Consider the following 26,976-nt stretch of genomic DNA (forward strand, 5'->3'; position numbering starts at 1 on the left):
ATGTTGCGTTCCGTCTTTCCACACGACCGAGGACAACCGAGGGACTCGTACACGACCATTAAAAAAAAAGCTGCAGACATTCACTGTTGCTCAAGAAGACAACCAACACGCTACGTTTTAATCCACTTTGGGGTAAACGTTGAACAGGAATAAAGTAGCCGCGCTACTTTACAGTAAACGGATTGACGCCTTCTGACCAATCAGAATCCAGAATTCACTGCAATGTGCTAGGAATGATGTCTACATTAAAGATGTAATGTTCTTGATGTTCTTGTACCGGTTCAGAAACGATGATTACTTGTTCATTTAATTAACATTAACATTCAATTAACATAGCTGTAATATTTATTTACAATAATTCAATAACCTGTAATTCCACACGCAGGAATTTACCATAAATACGTCGTTTTTTGTTGATGTTTTTTTAATGTACAAACTGAAGAACTGTGTATGTCCTCATGACACAGCGCTTAATATCTCCTGATTGGAAATGAAATACAAGATCGAGGCAGTTTACACAAACTGAAGGAAAACAAAGAATAAACTTGTAGAATAAAGGAAATAGACTTTCTAAGTTATTGAGGCAGGAAATACACTTTGTTGCCCTGAATTATACACGTTATTAATTCATATATTTTTTTAATCATACTTGGAGATGCTGATAAGCCAGAACAGTAGTTCCACTTTTTTTTTTTTTTTTTTTTAAGCATTAAAAATCTTTTTAGAAACGTTCTATTTAATGTACAAGAAACATGAGGGGAGACTGAACATAGGGTAAGATCTAATTAGCTAACTTAGCTAAATTATCCATCCATCCATCCATCTTCTACCGCTTACTCCTTTTCAGGGTCACGGGGAACATGGAGGCTATCTTAGCTAAATTATGCAGTTTAAAAAAAAAACGTTTAGAAACGTTTAGAATTTAAGAAGACGGGAGAGGCTAGGTTTAAAATGGGAATAAATCACTCAAAGAGAACTGCTTGCTAGAAACTTTCAGGTGACGTGTGCGAGCTTGAAGAATCCAGAAGGAACCAGCGTGGAAAATGTCGCGGCTAGTCCACGTCGTTGAATTTGAAGATGTTTTGTTCGGGCTCAAATTCATACCAAAACTCCAGAACGATACCGAAATCAAAATACCACTGTGAACGGAATATCAGCTTCCCATCCGTTGCTAAGCAACACGCAAAGCTGTCAGGAAGCGGTGTGGTCATGCGGTTAAGTGCTGCTTAAATACTCTTGATCGATCAAGTCGGCTTTGGATCTAGACCCATCTTGGATGGAGATAAAAGGATATACACTTATCTTATTGGGGATTTAAAAAAACAAAACAAACAAAACACTTGCAATAGCATAAATAGCAGCTAGAGAAGGAAAAAAAAAAACGTGGTCTGCTTGGTGATTTGAGGGACGTCTCGTGTGGACGCAGAAGTCCAGGAAATGTGACGAGTCCGACGTTTACAGCCACATCTCATGCGAAGCACTTCTTCAGGAAGTGACTCATGTGCGTATAGACGTGCTCGTACGCCGATCCTGCGAGACTGTGATCCTCGTCCGTGTACCACTGAGAGACGGGGGGGGGTTATGGGAGAGGACAGTCAGAGATGGATGGGTGAAATATACAGTTATACAGTAATATAATAGAATAGCTTTATTCACGTATTTATAGTATTTTTTTTATTTTTTTTTCATTTCATTTCCTGTTTTTCTTTGTGAGACGCGAGTCTAAAAGTCTGAGACCGCACTTAAAAATCTGGGGATGGGACATTTCGGCGTGTTTCGATGACGTTCCGATAGATTTGATCGACATAAGCTCACGTTTTTACACAAACTTCTCACTGTCCACGTCATCAAAGCAAAATTCTAAAAGTCGTGTGAATATTCGACTTTTCAAGTAAGCTGCTGATTTTATATATATATATATATATATATATATATATATATATATATATATTCCGTAATATTTAGATTATTCAATTAAATTAGAAAACAATGCACAACGGAAGCAAGTCTCAGACTTTTGGATCGCGCCGTAAGTATTTATTCCGTTAAATATATTGCGTTTACCATCGACTCGAAATCCACTTGGTGGGCGACGAGAGCTTTGGAGATCTGCGCTCCCTGCTGGAAGTGGACGTTATCTGGAAATACATACGATGTAAATCCGAATGAAAACGCATCTCGAGCAATCATCAAAAAACATCGTTACATTCCCGACATTTCTCTCGCAGTATTAACCGTTAACGTCAGTCCCGTTCGCTTTGACGTTTCATCCGGATTTGACAAAACGCACAGGTATACACAGTACATCACAGTAACGCCTTCAGGTTCGTCCCAACGCTAAAACGTAACCCTAAAAAGACTTTAATGAAGTCGTTTTAGCATGGTTTCTGCTTGAGTTACGTGTCTTTGTGTTCTTCCAGCTCTCAGTGTCGGTCATAAAAGCCATGAACTCCATTTTCGGGCGTTTGAAGGCGAAACGAGGCGGCTGGTGTAAAACGTGTCGGATAAGGAATGCGGCTGATGGACACATTATTTTAGTCCACATTAAGCCTAAGATGAACATGAGGTCTTTGAAGTAGAACAGCGATAGTAGCTAACCGTAGAAGTAACACACACAGCGGAGCTGAGGACCAAACAGGACCTCACAAGTCATTCGGTCACGCTGATGAGTTTCTGAAGAAGTCCGGTCCCCACGTGTACAGTAATACATGAGTGTGTGTGTGTGTGTGTGTGAAAGAGAGAGAGAGAGAGACAGAGAGAGAGACTGAAAGGGAAATGGGTTACATTTGTGTGTGTGTGTGTGTGTGTGTGTGTGTGTGTGTGTGTTTTATTATGAGGACCTTCAAACACCTACACCTACATCACAGGGACTAAAGAGATACTAGTGTAGAGGAAAAACCATAAAACAAACACACTGAAACACAGCAAAATGTAATTAGGAGGACTTTGTTCTTTTTTTTTTTTTTCCCCCAACAGTGGACAATTTGTGTGTGTGTGTGTGTGTGTGTGTGTGTGTGTTTGTGTGTGTATGAGTAACTTGTGAAGTCCGTGTACAAGTAAATTAATGACAAGGACAAGAAAAGCACCTCATATTATCATGTCACAGTGCCGTTGAAGACATTTGGTCCCCACAAATTAACTGATACCTGAATGTGTGTGTGTGTGTGTGTGGAGGGGGATTTGGATAGAGGTGGGGGGTCTCCACAACAAAGTTAAATGTCTGTGTGTGTGTGCACATATGCGCGTGTATGTGCAGGAGGTCTTGATGTGGGAGTGTGTGTGTGTGTGTGTGTGTTTGCGTGTGTGCGTGTGTGTGTGTCTCACCGTCGGCCGTGCCGTGCACCAGCAGGTACTGAACGGAATCGAAATTCTTCGCCCGTCCTGTCACGGTGGAATTCTGCGCAGATCACATCACATCACATCTTCAAAACACACTTTCCACACGTGCACACGTATAAATCACGCAGCGTTTCCCTGCGCTGACTCACGTTTCCCCGACCAGTCATTTCGGGGAAAATCAGAGCGGCGCTGCATAACACACATTCCTCTAACTTACGTCGTAGAAGGCTGCGTTTTCTTCCGGAGTTAGCATGTAGCGCTCTGTGTAGATGGAATCTGTTCGTTTACAGTACAAAAAAAAATATATAGCTATATAAACCACATATAAAATATAATTTTTTTATATAATAAAAATTTTAAAGACATTTTTAGATAATAACTGAATTCCCACACTGCTGGAAATATACATTATTTTGTTTTATTTCATTTTACTGAATTAAACTGAATTTTTTTTTTTTAATTAAAAACTAAACTCCATTAAATTTTTTCGAAAATTGTAAGATACTGAAATCCGGGACGTTGAGCTGTACGATTTTCGCCCACGGAGCGCAATTACTCAACACATAATGTATACAATCCCATCCAGAATTATTGGCACCCTTTTAGTAAAGCTTGGTTTAAAAAAAAAAAAAGATTCTGAAAGACGACTTTGTGATTAATTAGCTTAATATAGAATCCATTTCTATACCGTAATACTCCCACTTGGATACCGGGGCGACGGCCATGCCGCACTTAAACACTCCACTTCCTGCTCCCAGAGCCATGGAGGTGACGTAACCACCGTAGGACTGAAAAATACATAGAAACATCCATCACACCATTACAGTCCACATAAACGGATTTAAAAAAAAAAACAGTGAGTCTCCAGTGCCAGCGCTTTGTACCGGTCACTTTCCACTAGCTAATAACTCATAATCAGCACGTCTATTACAGTAACACAATATATAAGATTGCGAGGACTTACCCAACCCCAGATGGCGATCCGATCTTTATCGACGAAACCCAAATCAACGAAATGCCTACAACGTGAAGAACGACAATGTGACGTTAGCATGAGGACAGCTTGGTACAATTAAGCCATCCTAGTTTAGTCTCAGTGTGTTGTTTTTTTTTTGGTTTTCGTCCAGTTTGTGATCAGATTTTTAATATTTCCAAGCATATATCGTAATACGTGTAGATCGTGATCAAAATTTTTTTTTAAAAAAACAACGTTTAAAGCCTCAGGACGAAAGTGGCTGAGAAACCCCATTTGGAAAGATGTATGACGGTCCGGATCGCTCGACCGCCGTTTTATAGACATAAGAGCCCGTTAGAAAGAGAAAAATGACACCGTCTGCACTCGGGACCATTATCGTAAATCATTATATGCCGAATTCTGCGTGTTTAAAGTGTTTTGTTGTCCTTGCTGGTGCTAAATCCAGTTGAAGCGCTGTAGAATTCAGGGGCGGAGCTTTGTGTTCATGGGCAGGCTCGAGGAGTAAAAAAAAACAAAACAAAAAAACAGTCATTCAAATTTTATTCAACTCCACTTACCTCACTTTCAGAGACCTGACCTATCGTGGCATATTTATAGATACAGAAATCGTACCTAACGCGCCTAAGAGTGAAATCTTCCCTACCGGACCGTTTACAAGCTTTTGCAGATTGAACTCCAAAGCCACTGCATAGGACAGTAACCACATTGTAGGTAATTAATTGAACCAAAACACCTAAAAACATTGTCTGAGGAGTGTGTAGGACTCGGATACGTTTGTTCTTGGAATTCCCGGCGAGTCGACAAGGGTGTGATGGTGTGACGGAGAACGGAATGACACGCAGGTTCTCTGACCCACACCTATCACTTATTACCTGGCGGCGGTGATCTGGTCCTCCACTTCATAGGTGCCCAGTCGTTTATAGATCGCGTGCATGATCTGGTCCCCTTGGTATCCGCTTCCTCGGCCGTCGAAACTGGCCACGATGATGTTCTCCGTGCTTGCCAGATACGTAGACCAGTTGATCCGGAAACGAAAGTCTGACTTCTGACTGCACGGCCCGGCGTAGCTAGCAAAGACAGAGCCGTGTGTGAGATCATGGTGCTACGTTTACTGAATTAGCGGGATACAGTAAATTGCTAACACTTGATCCAGGCTATGAATAATCTCAATTATTAGAGATATATTAAATAATACCGATAATAATAATAATAATAATAATAATAATAATAATAATGTAGGTCCCAAGGCTTTCTCCATGCTCGAGGATCCTAACAGTTTTTTTTTTTAAAAAAAGTGAAAAACACAACTAAAACAAATGAGTGCGCACACACTACCTCCACTTGTTCTAAAGATATTCAGATAAAAAAAAAAAAAAAAAAGATGCAGGCAGGAAAACTTTTTAAAATGACGTGAAACTACTTACACGTCAATCAGCAGAGGGTAATTTTTGGCCTTGTCGAATTTAGGAGGCAGAATCATCTGGTACCACAGGTCTACGAAAGACGACAGTTTGGGTTCAGTGTCAAAATCGGAATGAGCTCAGAATTCAAACGACGAGTTCCTCGGTTATAACCTCACCGAACCCGCTGATCTTCAGCGTGCCGTGTAGCTGCGAGGGCATCGCGATGTCCTGGAGAATCGACCGGAGGATTTTATTGTCCTCCAGAACCCTGACCTCTGAAAACAAATAGAACATTTCAACACATTTTCACATACTAGCTATTACTATACTGTTGTGTGTGTGTGTGTTTTAAATACACATGTTAAGTAGTGCACTTGTTAAAACGTAGCTACGTTACAAATGAACCACCTCAGTAACAGGATACGCCATTTTTACCCTTTTTAGAGGGATTTCTGCACACTTAGCCTTATCTTGCTGACTAGCTTGCATGCTTTTTGGCTAGGATATCAGTTTACTCAGTTGCTTGTAGCCAAGTTGTTACACCACGGCCAGCAGAGGGCGCCGTGCCACGGCGCCCTCTGCTGGCCGTGGTGTAACACAAGTGCTACTTGCTAACTAGCTGGTAAAATTTTTTTAAAACGACGTTCATTTATAGATGGATGTGTTTGCTAAATAAAGCCTAATTTAAACATAGTAAGTCAATTATTATTTTATTACTGCTCCCGGTTTGCTAACTAGCTAGCATGATAAAGTAGTACTTAGCTACATAGAACCCTACATCACGAGTTGTTGCACTGTTAACAGGAACTATTAAACATTCCAATAAATAGTATGCGATTTAAAGCTTAAAGTGACTCCTGCATTTTGTTTGTTCGCTTGTTTTTCTGCTAACTAGCTACGCTAGTAGCATGCTAGCAAACCGTTATAATAGTACCGGTGATTTTTCCAAGTAGGACGAATCCATTTTACGGTGAGTTTGAGGAAAAGCTCGGTAAGTTTACCTGATCCATCACCTCGACTGTCTCTTATGGTGTACAAAGGCAGTCCGGGACCTTTATCAAGCAAACAAAGAAGCAGAAACGGCGTGTGACGTTCTGTTTTACGGGACGTTCAACACTTCGGAAGGAAACTGAGGAATATCTAAGGTTGTACCTGAACAGCTCAGTCGGTAGTAAGTGCCGTTGGTGCTAAAGTAGGCGGAGTTATATTTACACCTGTCCTCCATCAGTGTACAGGTGAGACAGACGGGTGAGGAATGACTCGCTCCGTCGATTGAGATTCTGCAGAAACGACAAAACACGTATTTCTGTTTCAACGCAGCTTGTCTGTAAATAACGTTAAAATGGCGGTGTTACTGTTGACAGCGCTGACTCAAATTTCATTTTAGGCTTTATGGAGGAACTGTAAGTATGGAAATACGTCTCCTGTACAATCACGTTTTTTTTCAAAATGAGTACGCGTAAAAGATTATTAAGTCATTTCCGACACACATATACACGTGACTCACTTGTAAACATTTCTCTGGCCTGGATGGTGGTTGTGTTCGTTACTCACGTAGAATCTGTGGACGAAGAAAACGTTTTTTAAAACAAGACAGAAATGTACATAAAATAACAACGATAATTCATCCTGATTTCGACCGAACGGCAGGAATTTCAGCGTCGACGTGGGCGGCTCTTAAAGCCGCAGATTGAGTCGTAGCCGTACGAGGTCGCGTAACGATCGCAAAGTAGGACGGCACACCGTTAACACAATTAAAGACGATCACAACGCTTCTGCTCACACGCGGCGTGTGTATTTTCTTTTTCATAAATTTTTTTTTAAAGATATTTTGTTAACCTTTGTTTTTTTCTAAGCGTGAGGGACGATGACGTGACGTATCCGTGAATTACTGCTACGGCGTCTCAAGACTCTCAGGAGCATCACGTTTTAACGTTAGCGTTAGCTTTCCAGCAGCAGCTGGTTGCGCTTGGATTCTGCGTCGCATCTGGATTCTAAAAATATCTTCCGAACGGATACCTGTGAACGGAGAATCCGAGGGTGAACGTGAACTTACATGGCGTCTCTGGTCACTTTGAGGATGTCGGTGACCTCCCACTGTCCAGTTGTGATGGCCAAGACTGTGCTCTGAAATAAACGGAGGCCAATCGCTATAGCGACGGTTACTTTTCTCGTTGTCCATGAGCGATATTCGAAAAGGTTATTGAAATGAACAAGCGATAATGTCCTGACACACGTCCAGATGTTTCCAGCCGTGGCCGTGAGTAGTAACTCACCCCGCTGATATGATGGATGTGCTTAAAGCCGTTTGAGTCGCTCTTGATGTAGTAACAGCTGGAGCCGTCGGGTTTAAACACGGGGTCGCTCGGCGAGAACTACGAGAAGACGACGAGAAAGAAATAATCAGAGAGAAAGACGGACGGAAAGAGAGAGAGAGAGAGACTGAAAGAGAAAAGAGTGAGGGAGCGAGAACGAGACAGAGAGGCAGGAAAGAAAATAGAGAGACTAAGAAAGAGAGGACGAATAAAACAGACTTCACCCTGTCTCTTTGTCAGTCCTTTGTTTTCGTATCGCCTTTCTGTGTCTCTCGTCCTCGCTCTCTCCTTCTCAGGGACAGAGACAGAAAGAGGCCAAGGACAAGACAGACAGTGAGACACACGGGGAAACGGATAGAGAGGTCAAGACACGCGAAGACGGTTCGAGTGAGAAAGAGCGAGAAAAGGAGACAGAAAGAAGCAGATAGAGACAAAACGGAAAGACGGATAAACGGAGAGAGAGAAGGACAGACGTAGAGACAGTTATAGAGAGAGAGATAGAAAGAAAGAAGAAGGATAGAGAGACAAATAGGGTGAGACAAGAGGAGAGAAACAGAGCGACAGAGAGAGATGAATAGAGAAAGAAACAGATGGAGATAAACAGATAGTGAGGGTCAGAAAGAGGGATCAGATAGAAACAGAGAGAGACAGGCGGGAAAAAAGAGAAAGAGTAATAAGGAGAACGATAGAGTGAGACAGAAGGAAAGAGAGAAAACAAGGAAGTCAAAAAGAAAAAGACAGAAAGAAAGATTAAGAACAAATGACAGTAGACTAAGAGACAGAGAGAAAGAGAGAGTGCGAGAGAGAGAGAGAGAATGCATTACATACTCGTCCGACCCAACCTGTCTTGCTATCCACGTTTATTTCCTGCGGGGAAAAAAAAAAGGGAATAAGTAAATGAAATCGGGGGGGGGAATTGATACACCGAGGTTTTTAGGATATACACGTGTTAGGTCAGAGGTCAGAGGTCGGTCATGCTTATAGCCATGCCCCTGGAGCAGTTCACGGTTTTAATAACACAGAAAGAGGAGTGAGAACACGTTACTGTCTTTCCGCTCCACGTCTCGCCGCTGAGCTCATACATCTTCAGGATGACGTGACTCTGCGTGCGGTACTGCCACTGAACTGCGAGTCTCTCGTCCGTGGCCCACGTGACGGTGCTCAAGTAGTGATCTCTAAATTAAAAAAAAGAAAAACAATACAATGAAGAGGAGAACTTTCGGCAGACGGTTTGACTTCCGTCTGAGGAAACGCAGTAAACACGAGGCTCGGCCCAAACCACGCTTTCTAAAATGTCCCGTGTCGTGGTTGCGTTACCGTGCAGCAAGAGCGCTTGGCACCAAGATCTCCGAAATTCTGGAGACATCCGAGGCTTCGACCACAAACAGGCGGACCGTCGGGTTCGGCGTTCCAGCCTGGAACCGAAAACGCACGGAAACATCGTAAACATCAGGATTTATCCCACTGCACTGTTCAGTTCTGGATTCTGATTGGTCACAAGGTCTTGATTCATTCAAAGCGGCAGTTGAGTCTTCTGCTTTAATACTTTATCGTTTCCATAGAAACAGCTGCTTCACAAGGACTTGTACAGCACCGCTCCACATAACATAATAAATAAAAAAAATCACTGAGACGTTTATTATTATGGAAGGAGTCTCCAGTGCCAGCGCTCTGTGGTACACTCAGAGGTAAAGCTGTAACCTTTCGTAACTGTTTCTCGGTAACTGTGTTTGTTTGTTTGTTTGTTTGGTTTACTAACTTCAAGAGAAAGAAACAAATGGAGGCTGGTGACGGAACGACCGTTTATAGCTGCTATAACGTAGGTGAGAACTTGTTTCTCGGACATTACACGTGATAAATATGGATAAAACATATCTTTAATATATGTTTAAAAAAAAAAAAAAAAAAAAGGTTATTATTTGAAAATTGGTTTGGTATGAAAGGAATAAAAACACTCGGATGGATTTGATTTCACGTCCAGAAGAAAAGCCATGCATGCTAACTCCACCCATGACCCCGCCCCAATTCTAACCTTAACTCCCGTAACTGTCGCGCAATTTATTCTGACTTCTACAATCCTTTTCTCTTTTAAATACCTAAGCACGTTTCATTTATCAGGTATCCCCGGTATCATTTTGCGGCTGTGAGATTTTGACTTATAATACTGCTGGAATTCTGACGCTGAATATCAACCATGAGTGGAATTTCAGCTCTTCGAGTCTAACATTATCTAAATTGAGGTCTCGGTCTTACCTTAGGATACGGTATGGTGACCAATTCCGGATATTGACCCTGCCCGTACCACGAATACTCGATGACGTGAACGTCTGTGTCGTTGAACTCGGCGAAGGCAAGGAACTTTCCGGATGGAGACCACCACATGGCGTGGTTGGTGGAAAACATCTCCTCTGTTGGTTCGAACAAAATAAAAAAAGTTGCACACGCCTCGAGGAAATATATTCAATTCAAAAAGCATAATGTTTATGATGACATCACAAAATGCTATTTACAAAATTTATTTATAAAAATTCAAAGTTTGAGAAGCTTGAAAAGCTTCTTTAATACACGGGTTATTATTTGGACAATAATCAGTGTTAACTTGATATTGAAGACTAAAAATATTGTTACCGTGGATACAACAACTAATCGATAAAATGGATGATAATCGATTCTGAAAAACGTTGTGGATGAATCTCATTATGGATTAGTTGGGAGATTTACTCATCACGTTACTTCTGTTCCGAAAACACGCTTCGGAGAGTAAATACTAAAGTTGTGTCCCAAATGAAGTACTGTACACTTACACTGTTACTCTACCGTCTAGTGTGTGGATTTTAGAAAGGTAATATCATCTCAAATATAAGGCTGGCGTTTTATTTTTGTTATCCGTGTTATGTTGTGTTGTGTCATGTTATATGACTTAATGTTACGTTATGCTATTTTACATTATGTTATGTAAAGTTATGATAGGTTATATTACGTTATGCTATGCTATATTGTTATATTACGTTATGATATGTTACGTTATGTTATATTACATTAGATTCAATTACATCATGTTATGTTAAGTTATGTTACGTTACATTGTTATGTTATGTTTTATGTTAAGTTACATTATGTGACGCTGTTACCTTACATCATGTTACGCTACGTTATGTTACGTTATGTTACATTGTTATGTAATGCTGCTGTTACATTACGTTATGTTACGTTATGTTACATTGTTATGTTATGTTGCTATGTTACGTTACATTGTTATGTTCTTATGTTATGTTGCATGATGTTATGTTACGTTATGTTACATTGCTATATGTTATGTTACATTGTTATGTTACGTTATGTTATGTTACATTATTATGTTGTTATGTTATGTTACGTGATGTTATGTTGCGTTATGTTACATTGTTGTTACGTTATGTTATGTTACATTGTTATGTTACATGATGTTATGTTGCGTTATGTTACATTGCTATATGTTATGTTACATTGTTATGTTACGTTATGTTATGTTATGTTATGTTGCGTTATGTTACATTGCTATATGTTATGTTACATTGTTATGTTACGTTATGTTATGTTACGTGATGTTATGTTGCGTTATGTTACATTGCTATATGTTATGTTACATTGTTATGTTACGTTATGTTATGTTATGTTATGTTATGTTATGTTGCGTTATGTTACATTGCTATATGTTATGTTACATTGTTATGTTACGTTATGTTATGTTATGTTATGTTATGTTATGTTGCGTTATGTTACATTGCTATATGTTATGTTACATTGTTATGTTACGTTATGTTATGTTACGTGATGTTATGTTGCGTTATGTTACATTGCTATATGTTATGTTACATTGTTATGTTACGTTATGTTATGTTATGTTATGTTATGTTATGTTGCGTTATGTTACATTGCTATATGTTATGTTACATTGTTATGTTACATTGTTATGTTACGTTATGTTATGTTACATTGTTATGTTGTTATGTTATGTTACGTGATGTTATGTTGCATTATGTTACATCGTTGTTACGTTATGTTGTGTTACATTGTTATGTTATGTTGCTATGTTACGTTACATTGTTATGTTCTTATGTTATGTTGCATGATGTTATGTTATGTTATGTTACATTGCTATATGTTATGTTACATTGTTATGTTATGTTATGTTATGTTACATTGTTATGTTGTTATGTTGCGTTATGTTATGTTGCGTTATGTTACATTGCTATATGTTATGTTACATTGTTATGTTACGTTATGTTATGTTATGTTATGTTGCGTTATGTTACATTGCTATATGTTATGTTACATTGTTATGTTACGTTATGTTATGTTACATTGTTATGTTACGTTATGTTATGTTACATTGTTATGTTACGTTATGTTATGTTACATTGTTATGTTGTTATGTTACGTGATGTTATGTTGCATTATGTTACATTGTTGTTACGTTATGTTGTGTTACATTGTTATGTTACGTTGCGTTATGTTACATTGCTATATGTTATGTTACATTGTTACGTTACGTTATGTTAAGTTATGTTACGTTGTTATGTTACGTTATGTTGTGTTGTTACATTGCTATATGTTATGTTACATTGTTATGTTGTTATGTTATGTTACGTTATGTTACATTGCTATATGTTATGTTACATTGTTATGTTACATTGTTACGTTGTTATGTTGTTATGTTATGTTGCGTTATGTTATGTTACATTATGTTACATTGCTATATGTTATGTTACATTGTTATGTTATGTTATGATACGTTATGTTACATTGCTATGTGTTATGTTACATTGTTATGTTACATTGTTATGTTGTTATGTTGTTATGTTATGTTGCGTTATGTTATGTTGCATTATGTTACATTGCTATATGTTATGTTACATTGTTATGTTATGTTATGTTATGTTATGTTATGTTATATTATGTTACGTAATGGGTATGCTATATCAACCCCTCTTACCCTCATACACCCAGTCGGGAATGCCATTCAGGATCACAGGACTTCCGTTACTGGTGACTGGTTCTGCTGGTGCAGAGGGGCTGGACTTCACATACACATTATTATTCCATACATATGCCTGTTTTATATATATATATATATATATATATATATAGAGAGAGAGAGAGAGAGAGAGAGAGAGAGAGGAGATCAGATTATTACACAACATGTCTATAATGTGTATGAGTGTGTACATGGGTGTGATTTTTTTTTAATCATTAAATATATATATATGTTTAGTTCAGCTCGAGAACAGTGCACTAACACATTCCCGAGAGAGTGGTGTGGGTTGTTTTTTTGTTTTTTAATGCGATTCCAGCAAGATTTTATCTTTAAACCCCATCATCCAAGCACACGCGATAAAGGTAATAAATGTAAATGATGGGCATGATTAAAGGGCCATCGTAAAACTTGGCATCTTTGTCAGGAACCGAGATAACTCCATCAGATAACTCCCTTACACAACTTAAATAGAGCCATCGTTAAGGCATCGACTTCACCCTTACCAACACCACCATTATAGAGGTCTATAAAGAGCTGAGTCACACCGATCACGTGAGTATCAGTTAGTATCAGGAGCTGGACGTTATAAAGGTACAGCATGTTCTGAAATCTGGAATAGTTATAATGTTATTAATAAAGAACACTAATCACATGTCACATCTTAAACATTAAACAGTCATCATATTCTGTCTATTAACCAATCAGCGTTCCGTAAAAGGGTACAGTACTGTACTACTATGGCTTGAATGATTTTGCGGAGTCCTTAGATGATAAGCAACACTGTGCTTGTCTTTTTATTGATTTATCAAAGGCCTTCGACACTCTGGACCACGACATATTATGAAATAGGCTTAGATGTGTAGGACTATCAGAAAATGTCATTTTGTGGTTCACTGCTTATTTATTTAAAGGGAAGAACCCAATGTGTACAGCTGGAAGGTATTCAGTCAGATCCTATGGAGGTTGTTAAGGGAGTCCCTCAAGGATCCGTGCTAGGGCCGCTATTATTCAGTATATTTAGACAAAATTACAGATCAGAATTTCGACACTGATAACGCTATGAATGCCTGCGTTTATATTTTCTCATCACATTTTCTTAACAACATCACAATATTATAATACTTCTCGTTCAAGTTTTATAACATTATGTTGGATTATATCATATACGGTACATGTGACGTATTGGTAGTTTTTGACGTTTTGAAGTGAAGTGTATATGATAACGGTATTGTTAAATATCACAATATGCTGTACTTTATGACTGATTGTCGGCACACAACTAACAAGAATAAAGCAAATCATTATTATTTGCTTAAACTCACCAGTTTGTGGCCAGTCGGAGCCCAGGCGAGGTACTGAACCTCATGCGGGATATCTGTAGCGAGCAACTTCCTGTACAAAGAGCAAAGTGATATTTACATGTGAGCAAGCGGTCAGATATGAAGCTCGTGGGATTAACAAAGACCTTGTGGATTAACGTGGACGTGCGGTGCCGTGTGATGGATTTACAGTGTTCAGTCATTCATTCATCCTTAGTAACCGCCTGGTCAGGTTCAAATGAGGTCATTAGTTTGTTTCTAAATTTAAGACCAATTATGAACTGGAGTGATGGAGCTGAGGTGGAGGAACTGTCAGAGCCAGAGTTCATACACCATGATGACACTGCTGACATTTCTACATTTGAATTGTTTCCCCCTAGTGTTTTCCAGAAAGAAAACAAAAGACGACGAAAAGAAATAGGCCACACCCACTTCAGGTTTAAATCTGAATATGTCATGGATTGAATGATGTGTGAACAGATATTCTTCACCAAACTCAATCTGATCTGATAAAAGTCACAGACCCGTTCTCCCGGTCGTAGATTAAGTAAGTCGCCTTATACGAGTGTCTCCAGATCTGTAAGAGAACAGAGAGCACACCTCGCGTAAGCGTAAACACTTACAACGGCAACACTGCACATGGATCATTAACGTGTTCAACACTGCACCTTTGAGTAGTTGGTCAGTAAACACACAAACTTCCGATCGGCTGATACCATGTAATCGAAGGCTTTATAGAAGTCCTGGGATATAAAAAACACAAACACACACATTTATTACAATGAGCTGTAACGTTCACATTCAAAGAGAATGCTTTCGTATTAACACAAAACGCTCTCGCATTCAGGAAAAATGTTCATTAGACATTCACACACACTCAAAATACTCTCACATTTAAAAAAAAAAAAAAAGAAAAAGATCTCACGTGGACACAAAATGCTGTTGCGTTCACACAAAATACTCACATTCACACAAATGCTCTCACATCTACCAAAAATGTTCACATTCAAAGAGAATGCTTTCCTATTAACAGAAAAAACTCTCGCATTCACACACAAATGCTCTCACATCTACCCAAAATGTTCACATTCAAAGAGAATGCTTTCATATTAACACAAAAAACTCTCGCATTCACACACAAATGCTCTCACATCTACCCAAAATGTTCACATTCAGAGAAAATGCTCTCACATCTACCCAAAATGTTCACATTCAAAGAGAATGCTTTCATATTAACACAAAAAACTCTCACATTTACACACAAATGCTCTCACATCTACCCAAAATGTTCACATTCAAAGAGAATGCTTTCATATTTACACAAAAAACTCTCGCATTCACACAAAAATGCTCTCACACCTACCCAAAATGTTCACATTCACAGAAAATGCTCTCACGTCTACCCAAAATGTTCCCAGTCAAATAGGATGCTCTCACATCTACCCAAAATGTTCACATTCACAGAAAATTATTTCATATGAACACAAAAAGCTCTCGCATTCAATCAAAAATGCTCTCACATCTATACAAAATTTTCTCACATTCACACAGGATGTTCACAGTTAAACAAAATGCTCTGCCCGTCACGCAAAATGGTTTCACATGGGTTTAAAAAAAAAAACCAATCACATTCACATGCAATATTTACATCCATAGAGACACTCTCACATTCTCACAAAATGCTACTTTGTAAAATGGTCTTCTGTTGATTAAAAACATCTCTTACATTCACACAAAATGCTCTCGCTTTTATGCAAAATGCTCTCATTAAACATTCACATTCACCTAAACGCTCTCACACCCACACAAAATGTTTGCGTTCAACCTGACGTATCTTACAAGCGTCTCTGCCAGAAACTTCTCTCCCGTCTCCGAAGACACGTTAAACAATAAGATCGATTCCTCTCGCGTGCTATGCAGATACTCATGATCTGTTAAAGAAATCAAACAAACAACCACAAATCAATCGGGTTTGGTGTCCAAATATTCTAAATCGTGTCTCAATCCTTGCACACTTGACTGTAAAGACGCATTTGTACATGAATAAAAAGTCACAGTGCCGCATTTGTGGTAAGAGAGAACTTTCGTTGTTGGCCACACTGTTGCTTTACCGCTAGCCCTATCGCTAACTTTAACTCGCTTCGTTTATAAGAGAATAAACAGTCATAAACGACACATTTAACCAGTGGCGTGAGTGCTATGAGTAAGGAAGGAAGAGTCAAACCATACATACATTCGCACTAGCAGGGAACTAATCGCTTGCAGTTTGTGTCTTGTAGGCGTGGCCTGTCCAGAGTTTTGCCGATATATAGTTTCTAGCGCACGAATCAGTGTGAAATTTGGTTGCGTGTTTTACACGTTGCAGTAAGTGCTCGTTCTGGCTTTGTTCTCAGATTAGATTAGATTAGCAAAACAAGCTAGCCGTACTAGCTACGTACACTCACCCGAGGCCCGATCTCTGCTACTTTCTTCCCAGTTTTATTTTTCCTCCTAACGTCTCTGTACACGTTTAACGAGAGCTTATAAGTTCTTCCGACAGTGAACGCGAACTAATTGCGGGTAGAAACTACAAGTGAACGGTCGCCTAGTCGCTTGCTGAGTTATACGGCCTAAACACTGAGGTTTGGGAACGAGATACGCTACATATGTGTGTTTATTCAGTGTGTGTGTGTGTGTGTGTGTGTGTATCGTGGAGAACATGGCCTGCTCTACCGGAGATCCAGCGCATGTTAAATGATCTGGCTCTGATGGTGCTGTTGAAGTAGTCATTAAGAGTGAAAGTCCTCTTGGATTCTTCTGGCTTCCCTGTGAAACCACACACACACACACACACACACACACACACACACATCAGGTATAACTGCATAGAACCCTAGTAAGTAAGACTTAACAGTGTGTACTGTGCATTTTTGCATCGAACCGCTCCACCATCTGAACACATGTCGAAATTTTATCGCTTTCCAAACCTTAATCACCGATTATAAAAATGTTTTCATGAACAACAGCGTTGGCTCGAGGCCAAGTAAATCTCAGGTCAAAGTTAAACCACACAGTGAATAAATCATCCTTTTAAAAACAGCCACCGTGTAAAGACTGTGTAAAGCGCATGGAGCGCCGTATATAAGAAGGAATACGGTGATCGTTTTAAATCGGTGGTAGATGCTACGATGAAAAACGTGAATTTGTGCTCAAAAACATGATGTGCTAGTGGAAAGGATGTGGTTTCTCTGCAGATGGGGAAGACAGACTCTGCAAAAGACTGCAAAAGAGGTGAACCGTTTTTTAATCTAGCAAGGACATCGCTTTATTGACAAAAATACGACCACAGAGACAGTTTAAATGAGATAAGATTGTCTGGAACGTCGACATTTCTCTCGGATGTGTTGAGAAACTACAAAGAAGAAAAGACTGCTTGATGGCACTCGACTGGAAAGCGTTACACATACCGTTAAGATAGATAGCCGTTGGTACAGCTATCAGAGTGACCACCGCAGCTGCACCCAAAACACAGAGGATAATCTTCCCCGCTTTCTGAAATAAACAAAACCGGCTTTTATTATTAATGCATACACAAGAGATTTGGCGTGTGTGTGTGTAAATTATTTAATGTCGTGAGGTTTTTTGTTTTTTTTTAAAAAAAAATGGGAAGTAACACAATCTAGTTCCCTTAAGTAGGCAAACAATACAAAGTTCCTTTTCGCCGTCACAATAAATTACGATGACTGTTGTACGTAGGCTTGAAGTACAAGGTACTCGGTGTCTCTTCAAGCGTGCGCTGTCCTGTTATTCATCACACGTTAACCCGTTTTCACTCATGGACGATTGTTCCATGCGTAAATCATGCACTGTACACAGTAATAATGAGCAATAATGAGCGCCGACACTGCTGGTCACTCCTATACTATTCGTTTGCGCTGCAGTAGAGAAGGAAACCATTTTGAAACGAGCGCCAATGAAGCCTTCCGTGCACGGTGTCCACACTGATGGGCGTTTTTAAGGGAAATACCAGAAAAGCCAAATGACTCGTGGCGATCGTGGTAATTTAACACAAACTGTTATCGTGAGTTCTGTTCTAGACTCCGTGCTATTCTCTGTGCAGGACGTCTCCGGTGTTGCTGTCTAAACGCGCTACGCAAAAAAAGCGCAAATGGTATAAAATATTTTGAAGCAATACCCAAGACGGAGAAGTGCAACTTTAATATATCTAATGAATCGGTCTAAATATATCAGATAGACAGATGGATGGATGGATGGGCGGACGGACTTTACTGAACCCCAAAGGGAAATGTCATGCGTGGAAAGGGTTAATAATAAGGGAACATCCATTAGAAGCGAAATTTCTGTTGGAACACTGAATGATCCGCTTAATCGAATGCGATTCCGTTCACTTATTTAATTAACTGTTCACTGGTGAGATGAGATGTGATGGTGAAAATAGTTTGACGTTGGAATGGGAACGTGATTCAGTTTAAAGCCAAGAACGCATAATAGCCTATTCTATTCCAGCCAAGTGAAATTTTCCCCCAAATTCCATTGGGCTGTGTTTCAAACGTAACACTACCATTACTAAATACTACACTATTAAAATGCTGGGTTATTTTTAACTCCGTTGCTGGGTTTGGGCCTGTCTTCCACTGACTGGATTCAACTAGAATTCGTTTGGTTTTTCACTTCCTCTTACAAGTAATCCCACAACGACCAATCACTGATCGCGATTGTTCCAAAGCAGCAATCACTGATCGCTATTGTTCCAAACAACCAATCACTGATCAATATTGTTCCAAACAATCACTGATCAATATTGTTCCAAACAAACAATCACTATTGTTACAAAGCACCAATCACTGATCGCTATTCTTCCAACAAACAATCACTGATCAATTCTGTTCCAAACAATCACTGATCACTACTGTACTAAACAACCAATCACTGATCACTATTGTTCCTATAACCAATCACTGATCATTATTGTTCCAAACAACCAATCATTGATCATTATTGTTCTAAACAACCAATCACTGATCACTATTGTTCCTATAACCAATCACTGATCAATATTGTTCCAAACAAACAATCACTATTGTTACAAAGCACCAATCACTGATCGCTATTCTTCCAACAATCACTGATCAATTCTGTTCCAAACAATCACTGATCACTATTGTTCTAAACAACCAATCACTGATCACTATTCTTCCAACAATCACTGATCAATTCTGTTCCAAACAATCACTGATCACTATTGTTCTAAACAACCAATCACTGATCGCTATTCTTCCAACAATCACTGATCAATTCTGTTCCAAACAATCACTGATCACTATTGTTCTAAACAACCAATCACTGATCACTATTGTTCTAAACAACCAATCACTGATCACTATTGTTCTAAACAACCAATCACTGATCGCTATCCTTCCAACAAACAATCACTGATCAATTCTGTTCCAAACAAACAATCACTGATCACTATTGTGCTAAACAACCAATCACTGATCACTATTGTTCTAAACAACTAATCACTGATCACTATTGTTCTAAACAACCAATCACTGATCGCTATCCTTCCAACAAACAATCACTGATCAATATTGTTCCAAACAACCAATCACTGATCATTACTGCTCCAAACAACCAATCACTGATCACTATTGTTCTAAACAACTAATCACTGATCATTATTGTCTACCCTCACACTTCTTTATACTTTGTTTTACTCTCACTCCTTGGAGATATTTACAGAAATTCAAGCAAGTTACTCCGACATCTTCGTGTCTATTTCCTGATGCCTCCCTACCACTGCTTCATGCGCTGTGTATCAGAAACGATTTCTGTGTGAATTTTGTAAAATGTGTAAATATCTAGCCTGTGGCGCCGTGACCGGAGACGACTTCTTTCCATAAGGAATAACTTATAGTCTCTTACTTTCTAGTCTGATAAAACTCTTTTCAGTGCTTCAGAAAACCTTCCCTCTTCATGCAACACATTTTGATACAAAAATATTCAAACGATCATGACCGTTCAATGAATATGCAAATGAGTCCGTGACGTCACCTGGTGAACTTTAGTAACATTTTGAGTACGAATTAGGTATTTTCCCCTGAAAAGAGTTCCCAACTCTGAATGTAGTCAATTTTATACAGAAGCTGGGATTTAAAAAAAAAAACAAAAAAAAACAACCAATCCCATCACACCCAATCACACACTGGACCCGGTGCCGGGGTTCAGACTTGAGTTATTCTCAGTCCAGTGATTTTTAGATAACTTTTTTGAATTCTTTTTTTTAAAGTGACCTGCAAACAAACAGATGTACATGGAGTTGTTCTGTTTTGACCCACACACTACACACTCATGCACTAGTAGTCTATAATATACTACACTACTCGGATGCGCCCTTGGCAACTAAAAGCAGCGCGCGCCCTAACCAAGCTTATAAAAGTGCTGCATGCACCGGTACTGACCATTTCCGGTCTCGCGGTAACGCTCAAGATCCCCTGTTGCTCGGTAACGCTTCTGATTCCCCGAGTCCGGTCCCGCGCGCGCCGAGTCTGTGCGCGAGTTTGTTCCTGAGCGGATTTAGTCAATCAGAAGCGGTTCCGGTGGGGATAGATTCTTGCTTTCTTTCTGTGCGTGTTAAATATTAGCTCGGTTTGGGCTGTAAAGCGGGGACAATAAAATCACGACAGATTAAAGTTCGCATTGAAAGAAAGAAAGAAAGAAAGAAAGAAAGAAAAGCACCGCATGCGCGCGCACCAATAGGGAAAGTTTGTGTGCTTTGGAGAGAAAGGAGTACTAGTAGCAGTTGTGGCACAATTCCTTCCTCTACTTCCTGCTCTAACACGCACACACAAACACACTGTGACTCGAATCAGATGCGTGTAAAGTGCACGTGCATTTCTTTCTTTCATTTGTTTTTTTTTTGTTTTGTTTTTTAACGTGATGCATGTGCACTTCTGATTGTTCATGACAGTCATGCATCACTGACTGTACGCACGAGCCTTCAAGAAGCAGTCTCCTGCCAGCAGCAGAGGCACGTGAGCGTACGTGTTGGTGTTGCAAGAGGACATTCACAAGGACATGCTTCAAACCAAATGATCTCGAGATACTATCACATTCGATGATCACGCTATAGGCTACTCTCTAGTGACCTTGTAGATGAGCGTCAACAACACTAGAGGAGAGGAACTGGTTTCGAGGTTAATATCTCGAACCAGGGTTCCCATGGTTTCGGCAACATTTCCAGCCTAGCTACATCTCCAAAACCGCACACACACAAATAGAACCCAGAAGTGAAGGAGTAAGACAGGGTCACCGTAATCCGTCATCTCACGTAATTTCACTCGCCTAATCATTGCGATGCATCTTACAATAGAAATACGATCATAAATATAGCGTATCATAACTGTACGGAGGTAAACGGGGCGGTGACGCTGCACCGCCGTTACGCAACATCAACACGCCGTGGGCTCGTATCTCCTGGGAGTGTTGCGCTTCCTGTTTTCCTGCTGAGTGGCTCCAAATGCCGAAACGAATTCCTGAACCTCCCGAGTACCGACAAATCATCAAGAGATTCTGATTCTGATAAGTGCATGTACACTCCTGAGTACTTCAAACCAGTGCGCGTGTGTGTGTTTCTTTTTGAATCTTCATTTTAATGACGTGATTTAACTCTAACTTGGTTTTTATAGCTACGTTTTTTTTTTTGTTTCGGTTTTTTTTTCCACGTTTAAAGGCGACGCCGGGTCAGACCGATCTGTTTCTTATACGATGTTTATTCCTCAAGCCGAAGCGCTTTAACGTACGGCGTTTGAAAAACGACGGCGACTATCGACGAATAGTCGACGTCTCGGTCTGACCGCCGGGTTTTAGTAGAACCGCGTGAAAGTGGCGTTAATAATACGGCGTACACCGGTTTGGGTTGTGTGGATGGAACGTCCTGGATTAAAAAGCCTTTCCACTGGCTCACTGGCTTCACGGCGGAAACGGTTTCTTATCGCCAGAATAAATAAATACATCGATACGGATCCGAAACAATTAAGACGGCGTACACCTGGAGATCAGCTTCGGTTGCTCTCGGAAACCCAGATTACTTTCACTTCCTTCCTTCATTCATTCATTCATTTATTTATTTATTTATCTTCCCATTTCCCTTTTTTCTAGACGTTTAAAGGTCTAATTCTTAGTTGCGGTTATTTTAGATATATTTATATTTATATTTATATATATTTTGTGAACATTTCGACTTCTGAAAATGCCCACATTGGTTTAAACTGCCGGGGAAGGATTATAGTAACTCCAATCATCGCTCTTCACGACCGCGGTGAGCAGAAAAGCATCGCGGAACGCACAGCGCAATAAACCTTGAGGTCTTTTTCCAGGTTCTAGAACTATATGCCCCCCCACACAGAGCGAGTTTGATGTCGGAAACAGCGCACGTCGTAATCCGTAGAAGATTCCGGATTCCAAAAGGAGTTGTGTTATGTTCGTGAAGATCTCGGGCGTATTATCTAAATAGACGCTCTGCCGGAAACGGACGGAACATTCTTGAGTAGCGGTCCAGAGCTGCAGGATTTAACTGGAAACATGTGTTTGGCTGTAATAATTACTCCTATTCGTGTCGACCCAGAGTGTGTGTGTGTGTGTGTGTGTGTGTGTATCAGTGTGTAATCCACTGACATCTGCTTTCTCAATAACCCCATTGTACATTTTGATAAAAACACATTTAGAGCCGCAGTACCGGGAGTATCAGGAGATGAGCGTTGCTTCCTCTCTGAACATTCCTCAACCGTCTACCCTTGTTAATGGATCTTTAATTACCAAAAAAAAACAACAACAACAACATTAACACGTCAAGTTTCACCTTGAAGTTGATTTGTTGCTTAAAAAAAAAAGAAAGAAACCTGGTGAAAATGATTCGCTGCTATCACAACGGTCCGTGACGAACTCATAAACCTGACGACGGGGTCGCTAATTATTTGATCGCTAGCCTTTGACATTCTAACATAAGTTACGATTAAACGTCAAAAACGTTTTCGTTTTTTGTCGCTTTTTTTTTTGCGTGTAACGTAGCTAGCAGGTACTAGCGACAAACGTAGCATCGTGGGTACATTTCCGTTACTCGCGTTTTAAATAAACTGTTGGTTTGTGTAGAGGATACTGTATATTACTGTTTCAGGGTGTTTCCTGTCTCGTCCTGATTTATCTCTATCTCTGAGGAAGAGGCTTGCTTTGATCACGCCGTGTGTGTGTGTGTGTGTGCTGTAAAACGATTTCGAATCCATAAACGCGACAGGGGAAAAGCGTCGCGCTGAATTACCCTCCACGCTGCCTCGCTTTTCCAGAAAAAGAAGCCATTACACACGCGACACAAGCCATTATGGAGCACTTTGGTTCGAGTGTCACAACGACCGCCTCGTCCAATCGGACGGACGGCTAGGCGCGGCGTCATTTTATAGACGTCGCATCGGCTGGATAGAGCCGGACGTGTCCGCATCGAGACGGTTCCTTTTTCTCTTTAGACGTCATTTTCGGTCACCCGGAGGACTGACGCGACGTTTGTTCTCTCTACCTGCTCATTCGGGCTCTTATGCTAATGAGGAGACGGGAATTAAAACACCGTTGGTTATTTATTTTCTCGTTTTCCTTTGACGTTTTATGGGACTCGTACCGGTGTTTGAAAACCGATTTCAAAACAAAAAAGTTGACTGTTGATGAAAAATGAAACGTTCCTTTTGGAGTTTGGGAGTATGGTCGCTTTGGTGGACCGAGAAATCATTCATGAAACATACCATCAATGAATACGACAGGGTTAGGCCCCGCCCCGCCCCGCCCCGCCCCTTTTCTTAGCTTAGCGCCAAATTTACTCGAAAGACATGGTATTTAAACGTTTGACTCATCTTACATGCTCGTTCCAATTCTACCGATTTTGCTATCGTGTTCAAATTCATTACGAACGAACGGAAACCTTCTCGCGTTATCCAAGATGGCCGCCGCCATAATAACCGTTCCGTCGTTCGGCTACGCCGTGAAGTCCGGCGGATTCAAGATGCCGCTTCAGACGGACGTTCACGCAAAAGATAAATCGTGTCAGCTTGAGAAGGAACGGATTTAAGGCAAGGGGAAAATTCGCCACTCTCGATTTGACTTTTTTTCCCGCTCAAACTAGCGGATATTATTACGAGTAGAGGATTATCGACGGAGTTTCTCTTTCACGATGCGGTCGGTGAAGTTTCACAATGTAGGGTGTAAAAGTCTTTCGCAGAAGGTGTTAGATGTCGCTGGCTAAAAAGGCCTCAGAGCAAACAAAGGAGCTGCTTGTTATTTTCCTCTCTGGAAGTCGATGAAAGCGTAGAAATCGGTTCCCATCAACTTCGGAAGACGAGCGACTAAAAGCCTGTTAAAAGCTCAACAAATACAAATACGCTGTCTTTTAACGACCGGTCCGCGCACATCTTCTCCAAAGCGGACTTCCTCCCAAACACACACACACACACACACACACACACACACACACACTACTGTCTAATGCATCGTGTATACGACGCATGAAAGCGGAATTGAATCCCAGGAAGGTGCGTACGCATGCAAGGTGCCATCTCAAACACCTTTATCGAGTGATGACGTGCAGCGATGATGGTATTGGGCAATCGTTCGTGCTTCTTATTGCCGGTTTTGCTGAACCCACGGACAGGAAGAGATCGTCACTGTTGCATAAGGCCGCACCGCGCTCTTAAGACATTTAACGGATGGCTAAACATGAATAATCGGAAGAGTTTGAGGATCTGTTCGAGAAGTGCACTCAAATCTGAGCAACACAGTCCGATCACTGACCTCTGCCCATCTACGGCCTCCTTTTTTTTTTGGTCCGGAAATGTGTTCCACTAATCAAAACTGACCCGTTCTACCTTTTTACTTCGTATCTTTGGTCACATTGTGTATAATCGATCGTATCTTGTATCTTCCTTCGAAAAGCAGTGCCTTTTGCTCTCAAACATCAAATTAGACTCTGCGGTATAAAATAAAATCAGCTTGTGGACTGTAACTTGAGTTGAAAGATTACGTAACGGTGCTAGTCTCGGTTTTTCCACTAGGGGGCAAAAGAGAGCAATAAACCCAACACTACGATCTCGGCTACTTAGAACATGTGCTAACGCTAAACATTTAACGGCGTAACCACGTCTCTTTGCAAACGAACTAATGTAGTGGTTTCACAGCAATCCTGCAATCATACGTTTATTGTTTTTTTTTTACTTTGAAAACCTGCCAGATCGTGCTTACTGTTTCACGTTGTCTTGAGGCCTCTATGTTAAACGCTAAAATTCGTAGCTGGGTAGCGTTCCCGTATCACAAAGCATTCGCGAGTCCCTTGGTCATGCTAGTCACTGAAGTTGAGCTTGAGTTGTGAGAGTTAAATTAGCATGCTAAGTACAGTAGCTCTCTATGCTAACTATCCAGTTTGCTAGCGAGTTAGCAGAGAAATACAGTTTGGTCAGCTGTTGCGTACGAATAGAAACGGCAAATTTGTTGCAAGGACGCTGGGGTCTCATTAGTGATCTCACTGGTGATTTACATCAGCGCCTAGCTAGCTATAGCTAGGATGTTGATTTTTCATATATTTTAGCTTCTGTTGGTTTAAACGCTGCTAAGCAGTCGTGGAGTACGCGAGATAACGGCTGGAAAATCTGGATGCTCGATTTGGCGTTAGCTATTACGCAACATATAATGAGTTATTTTGCGTAACGTTCATATTTTAAAGTGAAAGTGTGCAAGGTAATCCCGTCATTCTGTTCACCAGATAAGAGTTTGGTAAAAAGTTTACGAAGCGAAGACTCTCTGAGTAAAAAACATCTTTTTATAACATTCAATATCATTACATCGACATGCGCCATGATGAAATCGTAGACGTTTATCAGGACGTCCGGTCCGGTCCGGTCCTCAGAGCTCGGCCTTCGTGTCAGTTTTCACCGCTCTGTAGATGTGAACGTCCCTCTGTGAATCGTAGTAAACCTCCTGCACCGAAAACCGGTTTCCCAGCATGCTCAGGAAGCGCTGGTCGCGCTCGTAACGGATTCGACACGCCAGAAGGACCTCCGTGTTCTCCGAGCTCAAGTGTTCCAGGGTGCGCAGCAGATCGGAGAACGTCTCCTCCAGGTAGACGATGTCCGCCCCCAGGATGAGGTCGTAGCCGCCGGGACCATAGCGCGCTAATCCTTCTCCCCACGTCAGCTCGGAAACTCGCACTGCCCCCTGCAGGTGTGGAGGAACGTTCTCCTTCACGTTAGCCTCCAAGATCTCCAGGGCTGAGCTCCGGTCGGTGATCGTTACATCAGCTCCTGACGGGAATAAACGACACATGAGTTACCATACGACAGCGAAGCTAGCCGGCTAATTCTTTTTCTTAGCTAAAATGAACATCATCGTCTTTTTAGTCGTAGCTATCAGATGGTAACCAGCGAGCGAGTAGCTACTATTTTAATGTGTAAACGAATGTAATGTAGACTCCACCCATATTCATATTAACAAGTGAATGCCTGTCACAACACTCCGTCATACCAGTAATTTATCAAACACTCCTAATTATACGCTAAACGATGACAAATAAACTGCT

General features: G+C 40.5%; 2 protein-coding genes across 3 annotated transcripts in view; both read right to left on the reverse strand.

Annotated features, from left to right (window-relative positions):
• Positions 1-425: 425 nt before the first annotated feature.
• On the reverse strand, positions 426-21,237 carry dpp4 (dipeptidyl-peptidase 4). The gene is made up of 26 exons (XM_053617352.1): positions 20,831-21,237; positions 17,816-17,900; positions 17,082-17,174; positions 16,209-16,300; positions 15,038-15,112; positions 14,894-14,946; positions 14,373-14,442; positions 13,009-13,126; positions 10,287-10,441; positions 9,351-9,448; positions 9,079-9,208; positions 8,862-8,900; positions 7,995-8,093; positions 7,775-7,845; positions 7,226-7,279; positions 6,871-6,998; positions 6,720-6,770; positions 5,895-5,993; positions 5,740-5,809; positions 5,188-5,382; positions 4,304-4,358; positions 4,028-4,127; positions 3,557-3,615; positions 3,325-3,397; positions 2,065-2,138; positions 426-1,561 (listed from the first exon to the last, which is right to left on the reverse strand). The coding sequence occupies exons 1-26, from the start codon at positions 20,831-20,833 to the stop codon at positions 1,469-1,471; spliced, it is 2,232 nt and encodes a 743-aa protein (XP_053473327.1). The 5' UTR covers positions 20,834-21,237; the 3' UTR covers positions 426-1,468.
• Positions 21,238-26,181: 4,944 nt separating this feature from the next.
• mettl21a (methyltransferase 21A, HSPA lysine) overlaps positions 26,182-26,976 on the reverse strand; it is a 1,538-nt gene continuing 743 nt past the window's right edge. For both annotated transcript variants that reach the window (XM_053617149.1, XM_053617150.1), the window contains one exon: positions 26,182-26,701. In XM_053617149.1, the coding sequence (XP_053473124.1) occupies positions 26,304-26,701 (398 nt within the window). In that variant the 3' untranslated portion in view covers positions 26,182-26,303. The remainder of the gene's footprint in view (positions 26,702-26,976) is intronic.

The sequence above is a fragment of the Ictalurus furcatus genome, chromosome 27, assembly GCF_023375685.1.
Source record: "Ictalurus furcatus strain D&B chromosome 27, Billie_1.0, whole genome shotgun sequence".
In the NCBI taxonomy this organism is placed as follows: domain Eukaryota; kingdom Metazoa; phylum Chordata; class Actinopteri; order Siluriformes; family Ictaluridae; genus Ictalurus; species Ictalurus furcatus.

What these genes read in the sequence shown, in the direction of transcription:
- dpp4 (XM_053617352.1), bottom strand. An exon ending in TACCCTCTGCTGATTGACGT is followed by an intron (nt 5,383 to 5,739) that starts GTAAGTAGTTTC and finishes TGTCTTTGCTAG; the next exon opens with CTACGCCGGGCCGTGCAGTC. An exon ending in GGTGCACGGCACGGCCGACG is followed by an intron (nt 2,139 to 3,324) that starts GTGAGACACACA and finishes ATGTATTTCCAG; the next exon opens with ATAACGTCCACTTCCAGCAG.